The following is a 26,763-nucleotide window of genomic DNA, read 5'->3' as shown; positions in this document are numbered from 1 at the left end:
TGGGTCTGAAAGTAAAAACCTCTATTAAGGGCGTATATTAGCTCCCTCAGGACTGGGGACATACACTCTGGTACAGCCTTCACCCAGGAATGTTCTCCCTCACACTCCTTCATCAGCTCCCACAGGAACATGGACCTCACTGTGATTCATCCCACTCTCTGGCTTAACTAATGCAAAAGAACATAGAACTAAGCACCGCGATCCTCTTAAAATGCACCTCACAAGTCCACAGCAGAGAGTCACGAAACGTACAATTCAGCCAACTAGATGAGTCTCCTCACCAGTTCTTGCCCATATACTTGCAGGCCTGGCCATGCATTTCACATTTCATTTCTATTTCTAGATTTTGTGCTCAAGGCAGGATAGCTGCTTGTCTACACAAGTTTCAATATTGTTATTAGCAGTATCCGGTGCTTTTTTCTGTCGTGCTTTCAAATACGTTTTCTGGTTTGAAGGCCCAAGGACCCTAAAAAACAGCTACAGTTCAAACACCATGAGATACTTCCTGCTATAAGCTTTTTTTTTTCCTTTTAGGGACATGAAACATAATCAAATTGCTTACTCCTTACCATTTAATATTATTTAAGAAAAGATTAAGTTATGAAATGCACTATTTTGGGAGAAGGGCACATGTGACATCCAGGGATGGACTTGAGCTCTATTTTCAGAGAATTATATTGAGACTGCTAAAAACAATGGTTTATACCTACTGGACCTTACTACCCACCAGATTCTTGGTTAAATCCTTTAATAAATCATCTTATTTAATCCTTAGGACAAACCAATGGAAGGACTGTGGCACACTGGCTAGATGGTCACCAAACTTGCTTCCCTCTTCTCTGAGTATATGGTTGGGTTGCTTTCCCAGCCTCCCTTGCAATTAGATGTGGCCATGTGAATTCTGGCCAATGGAATGGAGAAGAAAATATGGAAAGCATCATCTAGGCTTGGCCCATATAAACGTACCCAATCTCCTATGTTCTCTCATGCTTCCCCCAGCTGTCTATTGCAGCGATCTGCAGAGCAGAGGCAGAGCTACACGATGGGAGGAACCTGGGTTACTGAATCACTCACTATACAAGATGCCTGCAGTGAACTGCTATGTGAGCAAGAGATCAACTTTTACTGATATTTGGGGGTTGTTTGTTACAGCAGTTAGACTATACTGAAAGTATTTTTTAAAATAAGCCTAGAGAGGTTAAGCACAGGAGTAAGAGGAAGCATATTTGTTCAAGGTCACACGGCGAGTAAGAGGTAGCACATTTTAATCCAAGTGCTTTGTCTTTAGAAACCATATTATTAACTGCAGTTCGATTACCTCCCCTCTATACAAGTTCATTTTTATCAGACATAACAAACTTCTCCCATACCTGATTTATTATATTTGAAGGAGGTGGTTGGAAGGAGGCCCAAAATTTTGGATAAAAAGAAGATAATCTCTTCAAAAATGTCATTTGATTTCTATATCTCTTTATTAACCATGGGAGAGGGAGGCCATGCTGCTTACGCAACTTTGCAGAATACCCTCGCTACTTGTGAAAGTTTACACTCAGAGGTTCTTTAGTAGTTATTAATGCTCTATGACAACTTATGACCAAAAAACGTAGTGGCTTAAAACCTACTTACTCCCTGCTTCTGTGGGTTAAGAACTCAGGAAAGGCTTAGCACGGTAGTTCTGACTCAGGGTCTCTTACGAGGTTGCCCTGAAGATGTCAGTCAGGGCTGCATCATCTGAAGGTTTGATCAGGGCTGCAGGATCCACTCCTGAAGCAGCTCACTCATGTGTCTGGCAAGTTGGTCTGGTTGCTGGCAGGAAGCCGGTTTCCTCCCCACAGGGCTGTGGGACTGACTTTACAACACAGTAGCTTGCTTCCCGCTCAGTGAGCCCGTCCAGAAACCAAGGCAAATGTTACAAGGTCTTTTATGACTAGTCTCCAAAGTCACACTCCATTACTTTTGCAAAACCCTACTGATCACATTGGGATCACTATTCCTATTGATCACACTGGGATCAATATTGGAATCTCTTATTCCCCTTGAAGGGGACTACACAATGGAGTGAATATCAGGAGACCAGGGTCCCTGAGAACTATTTGGAGGCCAGCTACCATAAGAGCCCATTCACAATATATGTGCTGGGTGCCTACTGAGAACCTGGGAACCAAGCAGTGAACAAAACTGACAATAGTTTCTGCTTTCGTGAAGCATACATTCTCATGGAGGTCGCAAAGACAACAGATCAAATCAGTAAGTAAATTATACAGTATGCTAGGAAGTGGTAGGTGCTATGGAGAAAGAGAGAGAAATCAGGATCAAGGGGAGGGAGTGAATGAGGCTGGGATTGCTTGCAATTTTAAATACAGAAATCTAGATGGGACTCACTTAGAAGGCTTGAAAGAGGCGAGGAAACATGCCGTGTAGTTATATGAAGGAAGAGTGTTTCGGGCCTGGAAATAGCAACTGCAAAGGCCTTAAGGTAGGAGGGGGTGCCGGGTGTGGGGAACAGCAAGGCAGCCCAGGTAGGAAATGAGATGAGGCAGTAACAGCAGGGAAAGCAGAGACCATGTGGGACCTTCCAGGCTCTTGTAAGGGCTCTAGCTTTCACTCAGTGACATGGAAAGCCCCTAAAGGGTTCTTAGCAGACAACTGATTTGATTTGACTTAAATTTAAACAAATCTCACTCTGGTGGCTGATATCAGAATAGACAAGCCAAGGGTAAGAGGAGGGAAGCAAACGAGGAGGCTCTAATAAAAATCCAGACAAGAGACGATGGTAGCTAACGTTAGAGTGTTATTAGTGTAGGCGGTGGTGAGTGGTCTCGATTTATTTGGCAGGTTATCTAGCAAAATTAATTCACCATTCTAGGTAAAGATTTACTTAGAAGGAGCACATTTTTTATTTGACACCAGAGCTGTGGCTGTCAAGTGGTGCCCCAGGGGACCCTGCAGCTTCTGAGAAGCTACCTAGGGATCTGCCATGCAGAGTTGGGACAGATGAGTGAAGCATCATGCCCCTACCCCAGTGTTATGAGGACAACTCTGTGGAGTGAGGGAGGTCTTCTTAAGAAAGACCAAAATGTCCTGAAGGAAAAGACAGACCACACACACGCACGCACACACACACGCACACACACATGCATACACATATATAGAAACAATACACCATTTATATAAAGTGAGGGAGGTCTTCTTAAGAAAGACCAAAATGTCCTAAAGGAAAAGACAGACCACACACACGCATGCACACACACACACACATGCATACACATATATAGAAATAATTCACCATTTATATATCTGAAAGGCAAACTTCAGATTAGGAAAAATATTTGCAACACAACTGAAACTAGTTTAATGTCACTAATAGTAACTATTATAAACTCATATGAGGACACCCAAGTTAAAAAAAAAATGGGCAAAGGAAATCTTCAAAATGAGACTTAGACTAGCACCTTCTTCATTGGATTGTTGTAAGGATAAAAAGGCAACATATGTAAAGGACTCAGCACAGTTCCCACTATAGGATAAATGCTGTCGCCACCATAACTACTGTTGTCACAGCTGCCATCCTGAGATTATCATTGCTGCCATTATTGCCACTACCAGCAACTTCATCATCATCACAATTCTCATTAGCAATGTGAACACTAGTCAACCCTGAATGCCAGTTCCAACTCAGCCTCCCCCAAGGCAAATTCTTCAGTGCCCAATTATACTTATATCACCTTATCATGGTTTTCGATCAGGATCTCAATGACAATGTTCTGAAATTTGATATCCATGATGGCGGCTACTGTTTCTTCCTGAGGCCGAAGCAGGGTGGGTCCAAACACCACGCCAAGGTTCGCCACTGTCATCAAATTTTGCTTGTGGTTGTTAGCAACACTGGGAAAAAGGAAAAGAAAAGGCACAGATGAGAGAAATAGTATACAAATAAACAGCTGACTTCCCTCTACCTCTCCTATTTTTCAACTTCTCATCTAGAAGAAACCAGACCTTGGGATACCTCCTGATATCTTTGGAATTCAAAGACAGACTTTTCTACTCATAGTTTCATCTATCAAAGCTTCAGAAATCTTCAGTATCCACGCTATTTAGCTATTTCATATTATCATTTCCATTTTGCCTAAACAACCAACCGACCAAAGCAGCTGCCTTCCAAAATATGAACCTTTGTACATCCAAATCACTGTTCTGCAAATCCAGGTACCTGCTATTCCACTTAGTTACAATTTCTATACTTGGCTGCTGCTTAAACCACTGTGATCAGTAGCATTTTCTCTAGCTCAAATATAAAAACTCTTGATGGTTTTAATACATTTGCAAACATAGGCACAAAATAGACGTAATTTTCAAAATGGGCAGCTCTGGATACTCAAGAAGAAGTCAGGAAATTAAGCACTTTAGGCTCAGAGTATTAAAGCCCCATCCCATGAAACATGTGGCTTATATTAAATGAAACATGTGGAATAAACAGGATAAAAAACCCCTACTGTAGATCTATGTATATGGCTGTGTTTATATTGTCATTTATACTCAAAGGGTAAGGAATACACAGGGTCAACAGTAGCTGGGTCCGAGTAATTTGCTAAACACATACGCATATTTTTGGATAAGCAGCTACACAAAACATGTATCTGCACTCCACAAGTAGGCCACCATTACCTAGCCATAAAACTTAATTGTCCATTTGTTAGCCCTGAGTATAAAAATATACAAATTACCTATAAGCGACAAGTAAGTCAAAAGTTAAAGCCATTCACTATTGTTAAGAAAATATTAGGGGCTTCTCTAAATCACCTGTTAGAAGAAGGAAACTATTCATTATGAGAAATGAGAGGGAAATTGGGCAGAGAAGTCAGTTTGCACAGACATACCTCCCTAGCATTCAGGGCTATTTATAGTGAGTGTTGTTGTTTTTTTTAACACAATTCTGTAAATGCCGGCACTGTTTCGCTTGTATACTTCTATTTTGTGGGAGAAAAAACTGTTCTACTGACCTAAGTGTAGGTTTTGAAACTGAGCCTTTACTGAAATAGTAACTCAACCAATTTTATCAGCAGATGTGTACTTTGCTATACTTTTCTAGGACTGAAAGTAATTTCCTAAAAACTTCCACCTCTGAAAGGGTCATGGCGGGGAGAGGGGTCAAGTCTATGAACAACTCAATTAGAAATATAATCTGCTTTTTGATTGCTAAACAACACCTGCAGCAAGGAGATTTGCCACTCATATTCTGGTCCACATAAGAATATTTTACAAACATTTTTTGTGTTCCTGGAGTTTTCTATTCTACCCAGAACTGCATCACATTTCTAGTCTGAAAGCCTTAATGCAGATGGTCAAGTTCTTACCTGGCAAGGGGGGAAAAGACTTTGCTTCTGTGCCTCAGTCCATCAGCAAGTATGCATATTTAAAAGCTGCAGTAACGACCATTGCTTTCAACATCAGCTCCTGGGTGCAGAAGTGAATTCCATGCCCTCCCAAAAGAGTTAAGTCAATAGACCTACCCCTCTTGTCACAAAAGTCCTTTGTGCAAATGAATCAACAAGTTTTATATGTATGAAGGCACTTTTAAATTGCAGACCAATATAAAAATACATGGTTTGGATGATGATCATTCTTCACCACCATGCTCCTCAGCACTCCGACTCAAGCAATAGCCTCATAACTAGGCTCCCTGACTAGAATTTCTAGGTTCTGCTTTATCCTGCCTGCTACCACTAGGCACTGTCCAGAAGTCAGCTCTATTTACATCATTCCTCTGCTGAAAGCTGCAATGGCCTCACACCTCCTTGGATTGTAGGGAGAGAACACAATGACAAAGTGTATGTAATGTGTAATGTGTTTAGCAATGCTTCTATTATTTGAGTGTTGATAGTGGGTTCCACTGTTTTGAATATGAAGGCCAAACTTAAGAAATAGTACACTTTTTCCCAAGTCACCTCTGCCACTTTCCAGCTCTGGGTGTCTGGGCAAGTGACTCAGTATGTCCAAGCTTTGAGTTCCTCACCGGGTTCCCGCCCCCCCTATTTTAATTAAATTTATTGGGGTGGCATTAGTTAATAAAGTTATATAGGTTTCAGGTATACAATTCTATAATACATCATCTGTATATTATATTGTGTGTTCACCACCCCAAGTCAAGTCTCCTTCCATCACCATTTATCTCCCCATACTCTCTTCTACCTCCTCTCAATCCCATTTCCCTCTGGTAATCACCATACTGTTGTCTGTGTCTATGGGTTGGGTTTTTTCTCTTTGGCTTAATGCCTTCATCTTTTTCATCTACACCACAACTCCTCTTCCCTCTGACAGCTGTCAATCTCTTACCTATCTACAAGTCTGCTTGTATTTGGTTTGTTAGTTTATTTTGTTTATTTGATTCCACATATGAGTGAAATCATATGGATACTTGTCTTTCTCGGACTGGCATATTTCACTTAGCATAATGCTCTCCAGGTCCATCCATGCTGTCGCAAAGGGTAAGTTCCCTTCTTCTTTATGGCCGAGTAGTATTCCATTGTATAAAGCACTGGTTCTCAACCTTCTGGCCCTTTAAATACAGTTCCTCATGTTGTGACGCAACCATGAAATTATTTTCTTTGCTACTTCATAACTGTAATGTTGTTACTGTTATGAATCATAATGTAAATATCTGATATGCAGGATGGTCTTAGGCGACCCCTGTGAAAGGGTCGTTCGATCGCCAAAGGGGTCGCGACCCACAGGTTGAGAACCGCTGGTAGAAAGGTACCACAGTTTATTTATCTTATGATGGACATTTGGGCTATTGTAAATAATGCTGCAAGGAACAACGGGGTGCATATATTCTTTCAAATTCATGTTTCGGGTTTCTTCAAATATATTTCCACATGTGGAATTGCTGGGTCATAGGCAGTGCAATTTTTAATTTTTTGAAGTAACTTCATACTGCTTTCCTTAGTGGCTGCACCAATCTGTATTTCCACCAACAGTGCATAAGGGTTCCCTTTTCTCCACATCCTGGCCAACATTTCTTTGTTGATGTATTGATGACAGCCCTTCTAACAGGTGTGAGGTGATATCTCATGTGGTTTTATTTGCATCTCTCTGATGTTCACTGACATCAAGCATCTTTTTATATGTCTATGGCCATCTGTATGTCATATCTGGAGAAGTGTCTATGCAGATCCTTTATCCATTTTTAAACTGGATTGTTTTTGTGTTTTGTTTTGTTTTGTTTTTTGGTGTTGAATTGTATAAGTTCTTTATAAATTTTGGGTATTAACCCTTTATCAGATGTGTCATTGGCAAATATGTTCTCCCATTCAGTGGGTTATCTTTTCATTTTGTTGATGGTTTCCTTTATTGTGCAAAAACTTTTTAGTTTGATACAGTCCCATTTGTTTTTTTCTTTTGTTTCTCTCCCAAGGCTATATATCAGAAACAAAACAAAACAAAAAACACTGCTACAAGAAATGTCTGAGATTTTACTGCCTATGTTTTCTTCTAGGGTTTTTATAGTCTTGAATCTAAGATTTAAATCTTTAACCCATTTTTAGTTTATTCTTGTGTATGGTCCAAGAAGGTGGTCTACTTTCATTTTGTTTGCATGGATCTGTCCAATTTTCCCAACACCACTTGTTGAATAGGTTATCTACATCCATTGTATACTTTTGCCATCTTTGTCAAATATTAATTGAAGATAAAGGCATGGGTTTATTTCTAGACTCTCTACTCTGTTCTATTGATCATATGTCTGTTTTTATGCCAGTACCATAATGCTTCTATTCCTATTGCCTTGTAGTATAGTTTGATATCAGGTAGTATGATTCCTCCAAATTTGTTCTTCTTTCCCAAGATTGCTGTGGCTATGTGGGGGTCTTTTGTGGTTCCATATAAATTTTTGGAATATTTATCCTAGTTCTGTGAAATACACCATTGATATCTTGATAGGAATTTCATTGACTCTATAGATTGCTTTGGGTATGGACATTTTAATTCATCCTATCCATGAGTGGCATATACTTCAGTTATTTGTATCTTCTTCCATTTTTTTTCTCCAATGTCTTATAATTTTCAGAGTACAGGTCTTTTCCATCCTTGGTTAAATGTATTTCTAGGTATTTTATTTTATTTTTTGATGCAGTCTCTGTCTAGTATTTCCTTAATCTTTCACCCCTCAATGAAGGCAGAAGTGTTGTCACAATCCTGTATTTATTACACGTTATTGATGTCTCTACTGCTGTCTTAGGATAGAGACTGTGCTTATTTTAGGTGGTACCACCTGTGCTAAGCACAATGCCTGGCCCAGGAGAAGCACAACAATGTTCACTGAGGTGTTAAAAGATGATGGAAGCTTCTCAGTAGACATAAAACAATTATTCTCAAGGCAGCTATTTACTCATAAAAACTCAAATTATTACTGATGATTTTGGGGAGAATGTATTTCAACTATCCCAACCTCCCCTTTCAAAGCCTGGAGCTGTGTTCCATTTCTCAGGTTTAATTAATAAGTAGCAATTACTCAGATGTGCAGGCCTCAATGCCCAAAGGCATTTGGAAAGAAAGGCACAGTAATTCTGGATAAGCAAGTCTGAATATAAATAGGCTTGAGGCTACCCAACATAATTCATTTCCTTTTTAATGATCCATTTTATTTTAGAACTTAAAAACACATTGATCTAAGTTTTATGAAACTTTTGGGGGGGGACGTACTTTTTATGACTAGCATATCTTTTGGTACAGTGACATAATGAATTGATCTGTCACTTGATTATTACTACTCACAAATTGGTATGGCTATGTTCATTACTCCAGATTGAATTACTAATGGCTTGAGATCTCTATGTAGCCCAGACAGAAAGGCCTAGACCTCAGCCTCTGTTGGCACCAGCCATCCATTACAGCTTGACAAATGTGCAGAGGTGTGGGAGGCAGGCTGGCAGAGGACTGAGAAGCCCGGTCCAGCAGAGGCCACGGGACTCATTCATTAGCAAGGTCTATAAAACACCGAGAGCCTGCTTTCTGGGCTGGTAATTGAGCTGCTTGAGTACTTTCTCCCACAGTCGAGAATGTCATGTTGAGTCTTGACCTAAAATCGACATGCAAAAGTTTCTTGTGCCTTGCACATTCCATTGAAGGAGTCTGACATGTCTTTTAGATCCCTAGGCCCACATGGATCCCTTTGTGGTGCCTTCTGAGAGAGCTGCCAATGCCAAAGGCTTCCTTTGCAGTTTGCAGAGAAATAGTTTCCATTCTATTTTAACCTGGGTGAAACCCAGCTCCTTTTGTGACCAATAAGAGTTTGCTGTATCAGCTGCGAAGCAGTGCATCACCGGAGGGACATGCCTTCACGGATCTTGTTGGGGAATTTGCACCCCATGTTCCCTGCAGTTCCCTCAGGAATTGCAATTAATGAGGAAAAAGCAGGTCCCAAGAAAGTGGCTTTGGCAAGAAGGGCCTCTTGCCACCCTTGTTTCCAGGGAAAATGGATGAGGATTCTGGATGTAACTGATGCCCTTTGAGAGGCAAAGGGAGGTAAATTGCTTCCAGATGAGGATGATGGATGATGGTGGAGAGTGTTATGAGGGGAGTAGACAGTAGCCAAACCCTTCTGGGCTTGTAATGCAGAGACCCCCATGCTGTCATAGGAATGGCATCTGTTTTCCTAACAGTAAATGAGAGCCAGAGCTCGGTAAACTCTAAGCAGTACTTCATAGCCACAGCCTGGTCCTGGTATACTCCAGCAATCATAAGCCTATTGCTGGGTTTACAAATCTTTTCATGTTAAGCCCTGGAGCGCTCTGATGAGGTATGTCAAAGGTGAGTCCTGGTTCCACTGGACACAGGTGTGGTGACAGATTAGCACTATCTGCAATGAATGAAATGGGTGGAGGAACAGCATAGCAACACTTATCTGCCATCCCTGATCCATTTGTGTCAGTTCCCAGTGTTAAATAAGAATGATAAGTTAGACTTCTAGGGTATTTTAGAGTTTACAAGGAGCTTTGCAACAATATTTTACATTTATTTGACCTCAAAAAACTCTAGAACAGTAGCTCTCAAATTTTCTGACAATGACTCATGGTTGGAAATTATTTTCCCATGTAATATTTTTTCTCATAAAATATATTAGCCCATGTAACATACATACATACATACATACATACTAGTACACACACACACACACACACACACACACCCCACACCAAAGTTTTAGGAACAGTAAATGTGATAAATTCTGATATTTTCTACCCTTTTTTAACCTAATAAATTGATTTCACAACCCACTACTTTGAAAAGCACTATTCTAGGTGTACAGAACACAAAAATTGTCTCCAGTTTACAAATATGTGGAGGTTTAGGGGGGCGGAGAAGGGGCTAAGAGAGATAGTATAACACAGTGGTTAGAATTAAATAGATATTCCTAGCTGGGTAACAAGAGTAGTTAAGTCACTTGGCATCTCTAACCCCATTTCTTCACTTGTAAATCAGGAGCAATATTAAACTACCTTTATGAGGTAGTTAGTATTGCCCCTGATTTACAAGTGTTAAGTAAGATTAGGTGAGTAAACTTTTTGGCATATAAGAGATCAACCGAAGGACTTGTATGCATGCATATAAGCATAACTAATGGACATGACACTGGGGGGTAAGGGAGGGCATAATATTTTTTTAAAAAGAATAAAAAAAAATAAAAAAACTTTTTGGCATGAAACAATGGCTTAATAAATGACAGCTATTTTTTAAAAATATATTTTTATTGATTTCAGAGAGGAAGAAAGAGGGAGAGAGAGATAGAAATATCAATGATGAGAGAAAACCATTGATCAGCTGCCTCCTGCAAGCCCCATACTGGGCATGTGCCCTGACCGGAAATTGAACCATGACCTCCTGGTTCATAGGTCGACACTCAACCACTAAGTCATGCCGGCCTGGTAATAAATGGCAACTATTGTTCACAGTGGTGGTCAACATAGTGGTAATGATAGTGATAGAAGTAACAACAAGGCAGCAAGTGCCAACTTAAAGCAACACTGTTAGTTGGTGATGTCATTAATATCCTGTCCAGAAACCTCCTGTGTCCTGCTTCTGCCTGGGGCAAGGAAGCCGACCTCCTCCAATTATATTTGAAGGGCTTCCATTACCCTACTTATCTGTACTTTGCTTCTTGGTATTCTTTCTTTTCTAAATTTATGAAATACTCCAAATCTATATTTTAAAAAGTTCAAAAGTTAGTATTATTTATTTTCCATCACTTCCTTATAATCACCTCTCCCACGACAGGCTGAAAGCCTCACAAGAAGCTACAGCAAACCCACCACACTCACTCTGCCTTCAGGGCACCAACTAGCCCCAGGCCTGCCAGCAAGTCCTCCCCTCACCATCCAAAGCCCACCTCCCTGCAAAGCCCAGCTCCACACACTCTTTTGACACAGTGTCTCCCCTCTACATTATTATGTTCAGAGTCAATTGCATGGGAGCATCTCTACACCGACTGCTCCATTCTCACGACCATGGTCCTGGGATGCATCCTCTGCAGCACACAGGCAGGTCCTGGGTAGGCCCCATGTGACCAATTCTGAAAGCGGTTGGGTGGGTGGGCACACAGCTGCAGTAAATATCACTCTGCTCTCTACTACCCTCTCTGGGGGGGTAGAGAAGCTCCAAGCTCTGTGGCTGAGAAGGATTCGCTAGAAATGCTGCTGCTGGAACTACACCTTTTTGTGGGTAACCAGGCAAGTTTAGTTTCCTGGGTTGCTAATGTGGTTACTTTCACCATCTTTAAATGCATCCTCAGTATTTAATGAGGAGTGGCAGGGGGAATCCCACCACCACTGCCTGTGTGTTTTCTAATAAGTCAGTGTGTGTGTGTGTGTGTGTGTGTGTGTGTGTTTGCCTGGACACCATCTGGACTTGGTGAGGCGGGAGCAGTCAGGATGGTGCTGAGGAGGCCTATGCCAAGGAAACCCATCAGTCATAAATATAGCCTTGCTGGGCTGCCCCAATGGCTGGCACCAGAATGAGAGTTTAAAATAAACTGTGTTGTGTACAGACTGGGGTCACGCTCACCAACCATATTCAACATCCTTCTGGGAATGGTTATCCATGGAGAAGCCAGACCTGAAGGTTTGAATAACTGCGTGCTCATGAAGGATACCTTTACATAGTGGAATCTTCAAGAGAACCCTTTGAGGCAGGCAGGGAAGACTCCATTTTACAGGTGAGCACTGAGACATTAAGTAATTTGCCCGAGGTCACATAGCTAATGAAGGGCAGAGGCAGGAGGGGAACAGGGTGGGGCTGCAGAGCCCAGACCACCATGGAGCTCTGCTGTTCACTCGTGACGAAGGGTCGGTTAGGCCTAGGCTACAGAGTCCTTCCTTTTTCTCAAACATGAATAGACAAAACAGTTACATGTTAAGCATGCACTTTCCAGGGGGGGGGGGGGGGGGGGGGGGTGCGGGGTTGCGGTTTTTCACAGAAAAAAAACATGCTGCTCCCTCATTCACTGCCCAAATTACTAAATTGGAAGAGAGAGAGGGGGAGAGAGAGAGAGAGGGAAAAGCATTTATGCCTATGAGATTGACACTAGACTAAATGCCATTTCTTCTCCCTCCCTGTAGTGAAAACGGCTACAGGCTTGACAGAATCATGAACATGATGAAATGCTCCTCAAATATGATGACATTCCATTTGTACTTGGCTGGCACGGCCAGAGAGCTGCTTCTTAATAATGAAAAAGTGAACACTATAATATCAAGAGAAAAGAGCAAATTAAAAGAAAACAAGAGGGACCAAATGGAAACCATGCCAGATTTAAAAAAAAGAAGAAGAAATCTGGGTGAAGACAGCAAAGTCAAGATATGTCTGTATAACGCTTGAGGTCTAAAGCAGAGAATGCTATAAAATATGAGTGTATAGCCTGCTCTATTTCCACTCTGGTCTCCTCCAATCCAAGGACACTACCACTTTAAAGCCCACCAAAGCTTCTGACTGTTTTTAAATTCACACTGAAAACCATTGACATGGCCAACAAGATCCTGCATGATCCAGCTGACCTCTTCAGGCCCTTCTCTACCATGCCTCCCTTTGCTCACGGATTTTGGGGCTAAAAGTAAAAGTCTCTTTAGGCTGGGTGCCTTCCTTCAAAATGTTGATTCCCCTGCCCCCACCTTCCCACTGCAGCTCCTCTCTCTCTGGATTTCTCTTACTTATCACTCTCACTTCTTCAAAGAGGTTTTTCTCAACCCGCCACCCTAGGTCAAGTCTCTCGCTATAATTCCAATTCCCCAATTTTCTTTCCTAGCACTTATTGAATTATGTCATTACTCATGGCACTGTCACTGCCTGTCTTGCCCACTTATTACTAGAAGTTCTGAGAGGACAGGGATGACGTTAGCCTCCTTCCCTGCCCCATCCCCAGAGTCTGGCAGAGTTTCGTCCATATCAGAACATGTGCACCTTCCTCTAAGGCAGGGGAACCTTTTTTCTGCCAAGAGCCATTTGGATATTTATAACATCGTTCACGAGCCATACAAAATTATCAACTTAAAAATTAGCCTGCTATATTTGGTCAAACATTTAATGAACTCACCCCTAATGCCTTGGCAAGGCCAGGCCAAATGATTTCTCAAGCCTTATACAGCCCGTGGACTGGACATTCCCCACCCCTGCTCTAAGGGTATCAAGGCTCAACTGCCACTAAATGCCTGATTTGAACGTTCATGCTACTGGTGTCTTAGAGCCTTTGCCAAACTGGGGACAGTGGTTGGGGGAGAGGCCTAGCAGCTCACCCTGACACTGATGAGATATAACAAACCAGGTGGCTCTCCTTGGCCACACTGCTAAATCTGGAAGGTAAAAAGCCATAAAATATTGACAGAGTCTGATTATTATCATTACAAGCATTAACTAATATACATTACATGATATAGCCTAAGATCACAATATTATATCTGTCTCCTTCCAAAATACTTAAACCTTCAAGGGTAGTGTCTCCCATGTTTTTATTTTTTCTTATCCCTTTCTGAAATCTTTTTATTTCCTGCCTGCCTTTGATTATTATTAAGATTGTCATCACTAATAACAGTAACTGACATCCACCGAGCACTTACTGTGAGTCAGGCAGTAAGCACTCCAATCGATTATCTCATTTGATCTTTAAAATAACCCTATGATGTAAGTTTCATTACTTTGCCACTGCAGGAGCCAAGGCCCAGGAAATTCAGAAATTTGTCCTGGGTCACATATTGAATGAGTAGTCAGGCTGGAATATAAAGCCAGGCAGTTTGCCACCTGATTCCACAGTTGCTGCTCTTAAATGCTCTGATTCAATGCAGTGTGTTTGTGTGTTTGGGCATAAATGCATGTGTGCACACACACACACACACACACACACGAGATATAATGTATACAGTATATATCCTGCCATTTTTTCTCAGTTGTCTCTCTTCTTCTCTATGTAGTCTAACCTTAAAGAAATCATGAGTAAAGGAGAACCTGATTATTTTTAAAAGGATGTTTTGGAAGCAAACAAAGATATTAGGTTCATCTCTGACCACTAACAGTATAAAGCTGTTGTGTTGGTAGAAAACTAATCTGTGTCATGGGAATTATTGGAACCCCTCTGGAAAAGGCCAGGTTTCATTAACACGAAGAATTATACTTTTGCTGCTAAGCTGCCTACTTTTCCTAAATTAGTCACAGTCACTTAGAGACTAACACCAAGCCAACCTGAATTCTATTTGTCCTCCACTGTCTCGATTACTTGTTATTTGAATTGACTTATGCACATGGATGGCACATCCGTTCGATCTAGGTGTAAATTAATTAGCTTTCCCATCCCTGGTCCTGGTAAGCTCAGGCTCTAGCCTGTAGCTGTATTCTTGGACCCAATTCACAAGCCTGGATGGGGAAAAACAGAACTCGCATACAAAAGAAATGCAGAGAAGTGGCCCAGGGAACCTTCTTCTTAGAAAATGACTCAACCATTTCAGATTATAACAAACCATCTGAAGACCAATCATCATTCTCAAAACATTTTACAGTTTTAAAAGTTTTTTTAAAAGTCCTTTTATAGATTTATTATTGGTGATGGTAAGTTATAACTGATTTATTTATTTTGAAGCTTATGTCCTCAAACCTAGAGAGAGGCCAGAGCATAACTAGAGGAGGTTTAAACGTTGCATATGGGTATGGCAACCTGATGTCACCAAGTGCTGCACTTCCTTCAATAGCTCAGCCTAACACCTTTAGGCTAACACCATTCAAAAAGGCAGGTGTGGAGAAGTTGCCTTACGGCTTTCTACCTAAGGAAGGATGTGCAAGGTGATCCAGCACAGAGGCCAATTGCCCAGCATCTATTTTTCAATTACCAAATATTCGAGTACCCTTTTATCTGCCAGAGACTGCTTTAAATTCTGGGGACATAGCAGTGAACAAAAGAGACATGTCGGGAATTCCCTGTTTTAGGGAGCCTACATCCTCTTGGGGTAGGACAGACAGTAAGCAAATCAAATATATGGTGGAAAGGGAGCACAGGGTGGTGAGGGAAGGCGTCACTGAGGCATGTACTAACCACCTGTAGGAGGGAAGGAAGCCAGCCATGTTTATCTCTGGGAAAAGAGCTACAAAAGAACAGGAACATCTGTGGCATGTTGGCAACACCCAATGAAAGCCAATGTACCTGCCTCAGGGTAAGCATGCGAAAGTACCAAAAGTCACACAGGTAATAGACTTGGGGTGGCCGATATGGTAGGATTGTGAGAGCTTCATTCTCTACTGAATGAGATGAAAACCAATGAGAAAATTCTAATCAGAGGGATGACATAATATTAGCTACCCCTCTCTGTAGACTCAGCAAGGTCTCAGCTACTAGGACTTAAATGATCAAATTTCATGGGTTCCTTAACTTTCAAAGAGAGGTATAAGAACTTTACAATCTAACATAGAACACACTGAGTGAATTCAAGACATGTAAAAACCAGAATACAGCACTGTTCATATTGGTTTAAGCACTAGAAGGTGCCGGGCACCATGCCTTTGTACCTATGTGTGTGGTAACATGGCAGGTCTCTGAAACTGTTCCCCATTTTTCCCTTAGTCATCGTGCTGACCTCCCCTGGGAAGCTCAGTAGAAGAACAGAATGCTTAGCCAAAGCTTAACTGGAGACCTACACTAACAGCCTCTAGGTGCTGGTTACCAGTTACCTACCAACAGTGCCAATATTAAATACATCCAGTAAACATTGATAGAGCCCCTTGAATTCCACCATATTAACAACCTTTTTTCATTAGTTAAAATAAACAGTGTTCTGAAGTCAGATCCAGAGACTAGTTCCATTTTACAGATGAAAGAACAGGGACAAAGGAGCTAAATCAAGGTTAAGGGATTGGCCCTTCGCCATGTGGCTTAGCTCAAACAAGAACAGAGGCTCTGAGACTGAGCAGTCGGAGCTCCTCACTTCCCATGAAATGCAAATAACCTCATTTCTGCTTCAGTGGAAATGACCATAATCCTTTCTGGATGGAGAATCAAGATTCCAAATCCATAGTCAGGATAAGGGGAAATGTTACTGAGAGAGATTCACAGATTGTTAAGAGACAGAGAAACATGCACGCTCATGTACCCTGGGTAATGTATCTCCTTTCATAGAGATTTTTTTTTAAATAAGGAAAATAACCCAGTTGACTTGCATATTTTTGAAAAGTTGTGTACTTTCACCCTAAAAAGGAAACAGAGAAAATTACATTCCTTGCCACGAGTCTGAAACAAATTGAGAAGCTGAGATTGAAAAAAGAAAACTAGCTTTAATTCATGGGCCGATGTACCAAAATGAAGAGCATTTATAAGCCTACATGTGATAACACAGAAATTTTGAATTATATGTGGATATTCCATTAATGGACAAAAATAATTATCTTAAGGTGTCTTGAAAAAGTCATGGCTCTCATGTACAGGAGCTGACATCCCATGGACATGTTCTGGAGACCAACCAGTACTAACAATGAAATATGAAATTCTAGATATCTAACATCCAAGAAGAATTATTTGAATAGCACATCAACATCTTAGATGTTTATATATCTGGTGCTAAAGAATAGAATTCTTTAAAAAAGATAACACACTTTTCACAGCCCATAAAAGTTAGAAAAAAATCCCTGAGTGAATTATACTTTAATATATTTCCCTACTGTTGAGGCTCTATGCTAGCATCCCCTAGCTCCTTGCTGCACTAAATTCTCTCCTAAATTTTCAATGTGAGTTCAAGCCCAAGTGAAAAAAAATGTCTCATCTTACTTGTTTGTACATATAAAATAATTGTGTTTATATATAGTGGTACATGTTAGAAAACACACACATCCTTCTGTAGTAGTATTTATTGCCTTAGTTACAAAAATAGATTCATCAGGGAATTATGCCAATACAGTTACTATTTCAACATATGCAAAGCAAAACCTGATTTTTTTCTCCTCACAGGAAGCACAGAACTGGAAACTTGAATTCTGCTACCTTGGAAGCAAATTATAAAAACAAAGCACAGTGTCAACTAACAAGAACTAGAGGGCCAATGTGAAAAAACCAACATAACATTAGGTGGGAACCAGCAGATAGCGTCTAGTAAGAGAGACACCATATGATTCAAAACAGTGAAGTTAAGATCTGGGCTCCTGATCTACCTGCCATTCAGGCTCTCAGGGAGAGTCATAAACAAAGCCCAAACCCAATACTTTTCAATGGAGAAGTCAAAGTGTTTCATGACAAAGCTCTGGAATGCTGTCAATTGTGCAGACATCAAAGTGTGACACGGCAGCTGTGGCCATCTTGCTTTGCTGGCTCATCAGGCAAGGCAGGTGAAGAGTGCCAAGCTGAGAGCAGTGGAGAAGGGGAAGAGAAATGTAAGGTAGGCTGAAAAAGCCCTTCGAAGACACAATGGTACCTGGTTCCCAATAGGAAAGCCATCAGTAACCAACTTTAGCAAACCAATCTGGATAGCGATGAAACACAGAGACAAAACAATGTAATGAACATCAAATCCTTAAATTACTACAAATTCGTCGCCCTGGCTCCCATGAGCAAATCCTGCCTACCTCTCCACCTTCCTATCATGCCATTCTGCCCTCACTCACAGCTCCCACTACCCTAGCTGTCTTCTACATGTTCCTAAAATACCATGTCTGCTCGTACCCAACACTGATTCAACAGCCACGAGACACCATGCCCCCTACTAAGCACTGGGATGCAGCAGTGAAGCCGACTGGCAAGATCCCCACTTGCAACATACTGGTATTACATTCCAGTTGGGAAGACAGATAATGCACAAATACATCAGTAAGAATGTCAGACTGTGAAAGTGGCAACAGAAAATAAAACAGAAGCATGTGATAAAAACTGGTAAGGAGGGCCACCGTAGGTAGGCTGGGAAGGCCTCTCCAAGGAGGTGACATATGAGCTGAGCCCAGTCATCAAAGAGTATAGCTAAAAGTCTACAGATCAGGAGAAGATGGGATCACTCACACAAACACATAGTGGTATCTTCAACCACAAACATCAGTGATGCCTGCCCGAGCCTTCTTTAAAAGTTATATTCCAGAGTTCACTTCCTTTTCCACAGGAATTCTGAAGTCTGTGTCAACAGCTGTTTAATACAATTGGAAGCACTGGAATCCTTGCCACTCCCCTGGTTTCCCACACAATGAGGAGAACGCCCTGTAGCTTCTGGCTGCTGCCCCCTCCCGTCCATCTCTGTGGCCTCAATCCAGCTAGGAAGTGGCTCCTCCTGAAAATGTGTCATTCACTAACAGATCTACTGCTCAGTCTTGCAAAGAGAAGGCCACCTTCCAGAAATGCACATAGAAGGAAGGAAATAACCACGCCACAATCCTGTTGACATGTGTCAGCATTTGGTTGGGTTATGTAAAAAGCTAAGTAATCATTAAAAAAGGGTGGGAAACAAACAAGAGAGTAGCCCTTGCAAAAGATTGCTTGTGTTTGGAAAACTTGAGGGAAGAAAAAAAGCAAGGTTCAGGGAGTCCTGCTACTACATAAAAGGTCAGGCTTCATAGAGTTCACTATAAAAATGTCAGAAAATCACTTCTACCTGCACGCACCAAAATGAGTCTTCTCCATGAATTGGTATTCAAAGGTAAAAACTGGTGCTTAAAAAACAACAACAAATAACAAGTAGCTTCAAGAAATAATCAGTGCACCAAATCTATACTTCACTGTTTCATATAACCCTAGTACAGCTGAAAATTCTTCAGACTCCCGACCCACTGAAGACAAGAAGCCTGCAGTTGTACTTCGAGCATCAGATGAAAGAGCACATGGCCACCACGAGGCTGAGGTGGGACCCATACTGGTCAGCCAAGCACAGATAGCGTCTTTGGACATGCAGATTTATGCAACTCCCACAAGGACCAACACTCTGCCAGGATATTTCTCTCTCTCTCCTCTCTCTCTCTCTCTCTCTCTCTCTCTCTCTCTCTCTCTCTCTCTCACACACACACACACACACACACACACCTCCACCTGAGTGTACATTCCTGTAAATATAGATATATGACTCCCCTGCCCCCAGCACACACAGAAGTGTGCCGAAATAAAATAAAATACATCTATCTTTCTTAAGACAGACTCAGTAAATGTCATCAGATGTCAGTTTGCTCCTTAGAATAGTGGCTATGTCTAAATTGTTATCCTTTATTATTTCTTTTTTTTTAAAATATATTTTATTGATTTTTTTACAGAGAGGAAGGGAGAGGGATAGAGAGAGTCAGAAACATCGATGAGAGAGAAACATCGATCAGCTGCCTCCTGCACACTCCCCACTGGGTATGTGCCCGCAACCAAGGCACATGCCCTTGACCGGAATCGAACCTGGGACCCTTGAGTCCGCAGGCCGACACTCTATCCACTGAGCCAAACTGGTTAGGGCCCTTTATTATTTCTTTTGGTGCTAGCATTAGAAAAAACACACTAAAATATGTTTCCTCTTTTATCTTTTTGTATTCTAAGTGAAAAACATCTATTGTGGTATAATTGAAAAAGGTAGAAAAGCACAAAGAAAATAAAAATCACCCATAACTTCACCAATCAGAAATAACTAAATTTTATCCAGTTTTAAGATATACAGAAAGTCCTCAGGTTATGTCAGACTCGATGTGCGTCGTTTCGTGGTTACCTTGCCATCTCCCATTTATTTATTAAAAAAAAAAAAGTTCCATCATTTCACCTATGTACCATATGTGCTTTATGGTGTTTTTTTTTTTTTTTTATTTACCACAAGTAAAGGTCAGGAATTATTATCTTTTAATTTTTTTTTTACTGTTTGACTTCATTACTGCTGTGTATGTGCTCCCTGTGAGTGACATAGGTGCTTGTGTAGGTGGGTTCCGACTTATGGCGAAAATCACCTTATATTGCCCCATAGGAACAGATCTCCGATATAACCCGAGGACCTACTGTACTTGGTATGTCCTATTGTGCGCAAGTACCTGGAATCACACTGCATGTCCCTAGTTTTATAACCTGTTTTTACTATCTGATATGAACTTTTCAAATATCCATTGTCTTATTCAACATATATAAGGTTATATAGGATTTTACTCTATGGATATTCCTTTATTTAAGAAATCCCCCATTACTGAACATTCAGATTGTTTTCAATATTTTGTTTTCAATAACATTTAAATGAACTTATATGTACATAAATGCTTTTGTACATTTTTCGTTCTCTAGAATTCACAGAAATGGAATTTCTGGATGTAAGGATATAAATATTTTTAATACATATTACCAAACTGTTACCTGGGAGAGCTATATCAATTTTTATCCCACCTGGGATGTTTTAGCATGCCTGTTTCTCTGAGCCCTAAGGTTTTATTACTTTGAAAATTTTAATAAGTATTAAAAATACTGTGCCTCTCTCATCTGAAGTTGCACTTCAAAAATATTGAACTTTTCCCAACTGTTTATTGATCCAATGACTTTATTAAGGGCCCAGACATAAAAATTAGTTTCCAGTAAAGCAGATCAAAAGTAACGGGTAAATAATAAGACATACCAGACAAGGATGACACTTAACTTCTATATTTTTAAAAATAAATACAGCTCTACACCTATTTAAGTATTCCTATACATTTATAAATCCATATATCTTTCATGAAATTTAATGGGGAAGAACAATATTATTGAGATAATCAAATCCCTCTCTATGAAGCCAGGTAAGAGTGAAGTTCCCTGACTCAGCATTTGGTGCAGTAGTGCACTGGTGTCTACCTAGATCTACAGATAAAGGCAGCTGGGAGGGAAATGATGCTCATATCCCCCTCATCTGGTCTGTAAGCCCTGTTCACCAGTGCATGCCCAGCACTAGCAGGAAAGATGCTCACTAAATATGTGTTAGGGTTATTTTCAGATTGAAGGCCGAGGTACATGAAAGGATTTGAGCCTCAGGATAGCTCCTCTGAGCTCAGTATTTCCCACCTATCCCAGTGACTGTGGCATCACATCAATGTTTGTGGCTGCTCCAGAGGCAAAAAAGGATCATAGTACCTTCCTGATCTACTTCATCGGGAGGGTGTGAGGACAAAGTGAGGAAGAGGGGTGAAAAAATTCTGAAAATGATTCAGTGCTTTGCAAAGTGGAATGATGATGAGGAGGAGGAAAAGGAAGAGAAGGAATTTAAGAGAAGCCTCCAAGAGGCAGATTGATGGGTACACACAGAGAATGCTATCAGTGAAGCAGGCCTTGCTGAGAAATGAAGCTTTCTGCTTTGGCATTCCATTAGCTGTGCACTAAAACAGTGTTTCCCTGGAGCCTGGGTGGGCGATACAAAAGGCACAGATTGTAACCGGGCCGCCAGGCCCTGAAGACCAATTTTGAATTGTGGGCCATGAGTGTTAGGCTCTCATTTATTGTCTGAGAGCTCTTCCTCATAGATTTTTCTCTCTGTCTAGAGTGCTCTGCAGCCTCTCTGGGATGTGCACTTGTGTGGACTTTGTTTTGTTTCTCCTTTTGGAATCTGCTGTGACTACTGAACTGACGTTGCAGATCTTGCCATTTAAGTCCAGCAGGAAGTCAGCGGTGAGCAGAACTAAGCATGAAAGCTTTGTTAGGATCAGCATTCTGAGTTGAGAGAGAGAAAAAAAATCCCTGTGATAGTACTTGCTCAAAAAACAGTTCAAAAACGTACACTTTTTCTGCATGTTTGAGGGCCAATGCTGAGGTTCAGACAAGTTGAACCTCTGAAAGTGACTGAAGTGGCATTTTTAGAAAGACCTAACTGGAGATAATTCATACTCTGACCTTTAGCAGAAGGAAGCACCAGGCCTGAGGTGGGGGAAGGAAAGAGGAGGGGGAAGATGAAGGCTGGCAAGGGCTGGAAAGGACTGTGTCCATACGGGAGCAGAGCAGTGTCCCCACCCAGACACCTGTTCTCTGTTAGGAACAGAGAAGGGCTTAAAGGCTGCTGTGTCCTTGACTCCTGGTTCTGTTGTCTCACAGCTCTCTATGCCACTCAGAAGCAAATGCACCACCAATCTACCCATCTATATATGAAATAGTCTCAATTATGAAAAATGGTGGTAATCACTAGATGGAAGCCTGCTGGAGGCTACTGCTGCTCCTGGTTATTGTTCCCCACTCTCCAGACTCCTGTACTACCAGCGCCACTAGAGTCCCCCCAAGCTAGAACCTGTTGCCATGGTAGCTGCTTTCCCCCCTTTTAGAAAGGGCACGCTCCAAGCCATTATGAAAATAAAAAGCTTTTATGCTTCATGATCACCTCCCCTCCTGCTTCTCTCTCTGTCCTGCCCAGTTAAATGCTTGATAGCGCACGCAGCAGAAATTGAAATGTGGGCATTTCAATTACAGCAATGACCAAAAAAATTAATCATCCAGACAGAGGGGGCTAGGAAACAACTATTTAAAGCAACAGTGTGTGTGTGTGTATGTGTGTGTGTGTTCAGGTTAGTGGGGAAAAAGAATGAAAAGTAATTAAAGACAGACATTCTCTGAAGGACATTAGGTCTGACAACCACCAAAGCACTGTCTGGTCGGATGTGAGGAAAGGAGAGGGAGGAAAAGCAGTCATGGTGATAGCTGATGAGAAGGAGTCCCCAAAGGGCTAAGAAAACCATCCCCTTTTGTTAACAGAAACCAAAGGAAGGAGGGAGAACTGTCTGGAGGCCCAGTCAAAGACACATGTAAGGATTGCTCCCCTGGAGAGGAACTGAGAGTGGTACAGAAGTCCAAACCCTATATAATGGAACTTGCTGGTACTCAGCATTGGACACAAAATGAAAAATCATGAGAAAGAAATGAAGAATGTTATAGCAAGATTGGAGCAGTTGTCTGTATTATACTTATCTCCAATAATGCATCCCTCCTGCCAGCACTCATTCTCATTCTTACAACTTTGTTGTGATTGTCCATGAGTGAGGAGTCCTGGCATGTGACTCCCTCTCAGGGATGCTTTCAAAGTTAGGCATAGCGTCAGACCGCTATGTATGTCCAGAAGATGGAGATACATAGAAAAGAGAAGCAACAGAGATTAGGAAAGTCAAGCCCACATGAAAGATGGAGAGATTTCACTTTCTACCCCCCAAAGCCAATGAAGTCCTTATGGTGACTGCCAAACAGCGACTGACTATTCTGGTTCTATGCCCCCAACTCAGACCACTAGAAGTGATTAAGACTAAAATTAAAGGTGATAAGTGGAACAAATGATGTCTAAATGTTCAATCAGAAAGGCCATACCTAGGATATCAATCTAAAACTGTGTTTGCAACAGAGAAGTTCAAAGAGAAGAAAGACTGCATCATTCAACTTGCTAGTGTTGTACTAGAACTTATGATGCCAAGGCAAGGCTAATAAAAGGAAGTTCATTCACTACTGTCTAATGCAATGAAGGCCATGGCTGTTTGGCTCTTATGTGCTATTCAATAAATCTTCTTTATAGATTTTCTCTTTGTCTAGATTGTGCTGCATCTTCTCTAGAATGTGATTTGTGTAGACTTTGTTTGATTTCTCCTTTCGGAAGTTGGTGTGATTATTGAATCTGAGGCTTCATGTCTTTCAATTTAAGAAAATTCTCAGCTGTTGTGTCTCTTCAATTATCATTTTCCCATTCTCTTTAGCTCATCTTCTAGAACTCCTCCTTCCAGACATATTTTAGACCTTCTCATTCTGTCTTCTATGTCTCTTCAAATGTGTTCTACTTCTTTATTTCTCTAGACTGCATCCTGGCAATTTTCTAAGGTCTATCTTTCTGTTTATTGAATCACTCGTCAGCTTCATTTAGTCTGAGTTTTAAATTTTAATGATTTTTTAAAAAAGTTTTATTTGTTTTTTCTAACTCTTCCTCTTCCTTTGCTTGGAAATCCATTCTTTATGTTTCCCCCAATTTTAGATGCAATTATTATATAGTCTCTGGAATTTTTCTATTATTGGTTTTATTATTTGAAGTTCATGGGTTTTGATATTCCTATACATTGCTTCCACTGACTCTAATCGATAGTGGATTATTTCCTGTGTGTTTATAACTTTGAACTTCTTTGCAAAAGAACTTTGTTTATGGAAATCCTAGGCACCATAGGTTGAGTAAATATTCTTCAGCCCGTATTCAAGGAGCATCACTGAGTGATATTGGTAGAATATATTTGAATGTGGTTATAAAATTCCTTGGAGATCCCAGGCTAAGATAGAACAATAAATTCCCTATTGTATCCCTATTCTAGAAAATAACTTTGTGTGTGGTTGTGTGTGTGTGTGTGTGTGTTGTGTGTGTGTGTGTGTGTGTGTGTTTTAAATCTAGTCTTTGTTTTCAATGAGGGTGAAGTCTGTCAAAGATCCATGATTAAGGTAAGGGTCTCAGTTCTAACTCCTTCAACCCTCAAAGTCATTTCATTTCCACATGATTTTAAAACCCAAGTTAACTGACACTGATGACTTTACATACCTCTATCCCCACCCTCCCCTACTTGACTGGAACAGCTACATTGTCAGCAGGCCTTTATTAATTAATATTCTATGGAAATGAAACTTTTGCTGACTTACTATTTACTACCAGGAGGAATCAGACTCTGTGAAGATAGATTTCAACCTGAGTTGAAATTGATAAGTTTGTAAATTAGTTTTGTCTGGTAGAGATGCAAATAACTTCATCCAGCAGAAAAGATAAAGTCAAGAGTTAAGGTATTATTGCCTTATAGAGCATTACTCACTTCTAAATCTAACAAAGTAAGCTTATTTTCAGTGTTCTTTCTTTCATTAATTATATAAATAAGTCTCTCCTATCCTCTTTTCAACTAGCGTTATATTTCTACTGGTAGCCTCATAAATCTTTGAACATGTGCTTATTCTACACTTTTACAAAAGTCATATTTAAGAAAAAAAATTTAAAACTATACATTAACATTAACTATTTATTGAGGATCTATCATGTTTAAAGCAATGTGTTAACTTCTTTATATATGCTATACTATTAAATGCAATTTTCATGAGGAAGGGGTTATTCCAATTTGACAGATGAGGAAATTGAGGCTCAGAAAAATTGAGTTATTTGTTCAACGTCACCTAGGTAAGAAGTTATAGAGCTATGAATCAATCCAATCCTCATACTCTTTTTCTCTTCATAATATAATGAGCTGACTATTCTTTTCCTAAAACATCTACCCATTGGTGTTAATATTGCAGGGAATTGTTCCTTCCATTTTCTAATGTAGATTAAAATCACGCTAGCTTTTGAAGGTAGACAATTCAAAATGTTTCACACTGACCTTATAGTCAACTATCCCCTCATTGATTACTCCTGGAATTGGTTTGAAGTTAAACTTGAATACACCATTAAGAGCAAAATAATTATTTAAAAAAAGTAGCAAAATAAAAAAATAAAAATCACCTTATGATTTTGTTAAAGTCAGATTGGAAACTGTATGCTTGGAGGAAAATAACATTTAAAAAAGTCATAACAGATATGCTATCCAATGCAAGATCAAGAAATTTATATTGTTTGAACACTAACAATAACTTATGGTCATATATACCAAGCACATTTCTAGAACAAAATGAATTTAAAGAGAACTTAAAATGAGAATTCTAAGCTTTGAAACTCCAAATTATTTACTTAGGCTCCCAAATTTTAAAAAAATTTGAGAAAGGGCCATGAAGGAACAGCTCTTCTGAAGAGTAAAAACGAGGACAAAAACCAAGATGGCGGCATAGGTAAACACCTGAAATTGCTGCCTCGCACAACCACTTCAAAAATACAACTAAAAGACAAAACGGACATCATCCAGAACCACAGGAAGGCTGGCTGAGTGGAAATTCTACAACTAGAAGGAAAGAGAAAAGCACACTGAGACTCAGAGGAGGTGCGGAAGTAAAGTGCAGAGTTACGGAGGCTCACTCAGAAAGGGCTGGCAACTGAGGACACGGTTGTCTTTTTCAATCGGGAGGGAGTCTCAAGCTCCTTACGGCTCTGAACTCCAGTCGGGCGAGTCTCTGGGGACCCAGACTCATACGGGGAGAAACTGGACTGTCTGGCATCAGGCGGAACTCAAGGGTGGCTTTCTCTCACAGGTGCTTGCAGCTATCACCGGGGGACACTGAGACGCGGGGCCTCGTAGGGCAGGGCTGAGGATCAGCCACAGCTGTTAGCTCCACCCTGTTGATTCCCTGAGACCCCTCCCCACCCAAGCTGTGCGCAGAGGCTTTTGCATATGAATGGCCTGGCCCTTTGCAATCTAAAATTACCTAACAAACTGCAGCTG

The 26,763-nt window shown here is 40.7% G+C and overlaps 1 protein-coding gene across 1 annotated transcript in view; it reads right to left on the bottom strand.

The window, feature by feature from the left end:
- Positions 1-26,763, bottom strand: part of ARHGAP26 (Rho GTPase activating protein 26) — a 409,256-nt gene that overhangs the window by 96,236 nt on the left and 286,257 nt on the right. The window contains exon 18 of the mRNA XM_014529049.1: positions 3,726-3,885. Coding sequence (XP_014384535.1) covers positions 3,726-3,885 — 160 coding nt within the window. The remainder of the gene's footprint in view (positions 1-3,725; positions 3,886-26,763) is intronic.

The sequence above is a fragment of the Myotis brandtii genome, unplaced genomic scaffold (genome assembly GCF_000412655.1).
Source record: "Myotis brandtii unplaced genomic scaffold, ASM41265v1 scaffold668, whole genome shotgun sequence".
Classification (NCBI taxonomy): domain Eukaryota; kingdom Metazoa; phylum Chordata; class Mammalia; order Chiroptera; family Vespertilionidae; genus Myotis; species Myotis brandtii.
The sequence above is the reverse complement of the archived record's forward strand: the minus strand, read 5'-3'. Positions and strand labels throughout refer to the sequence as shown.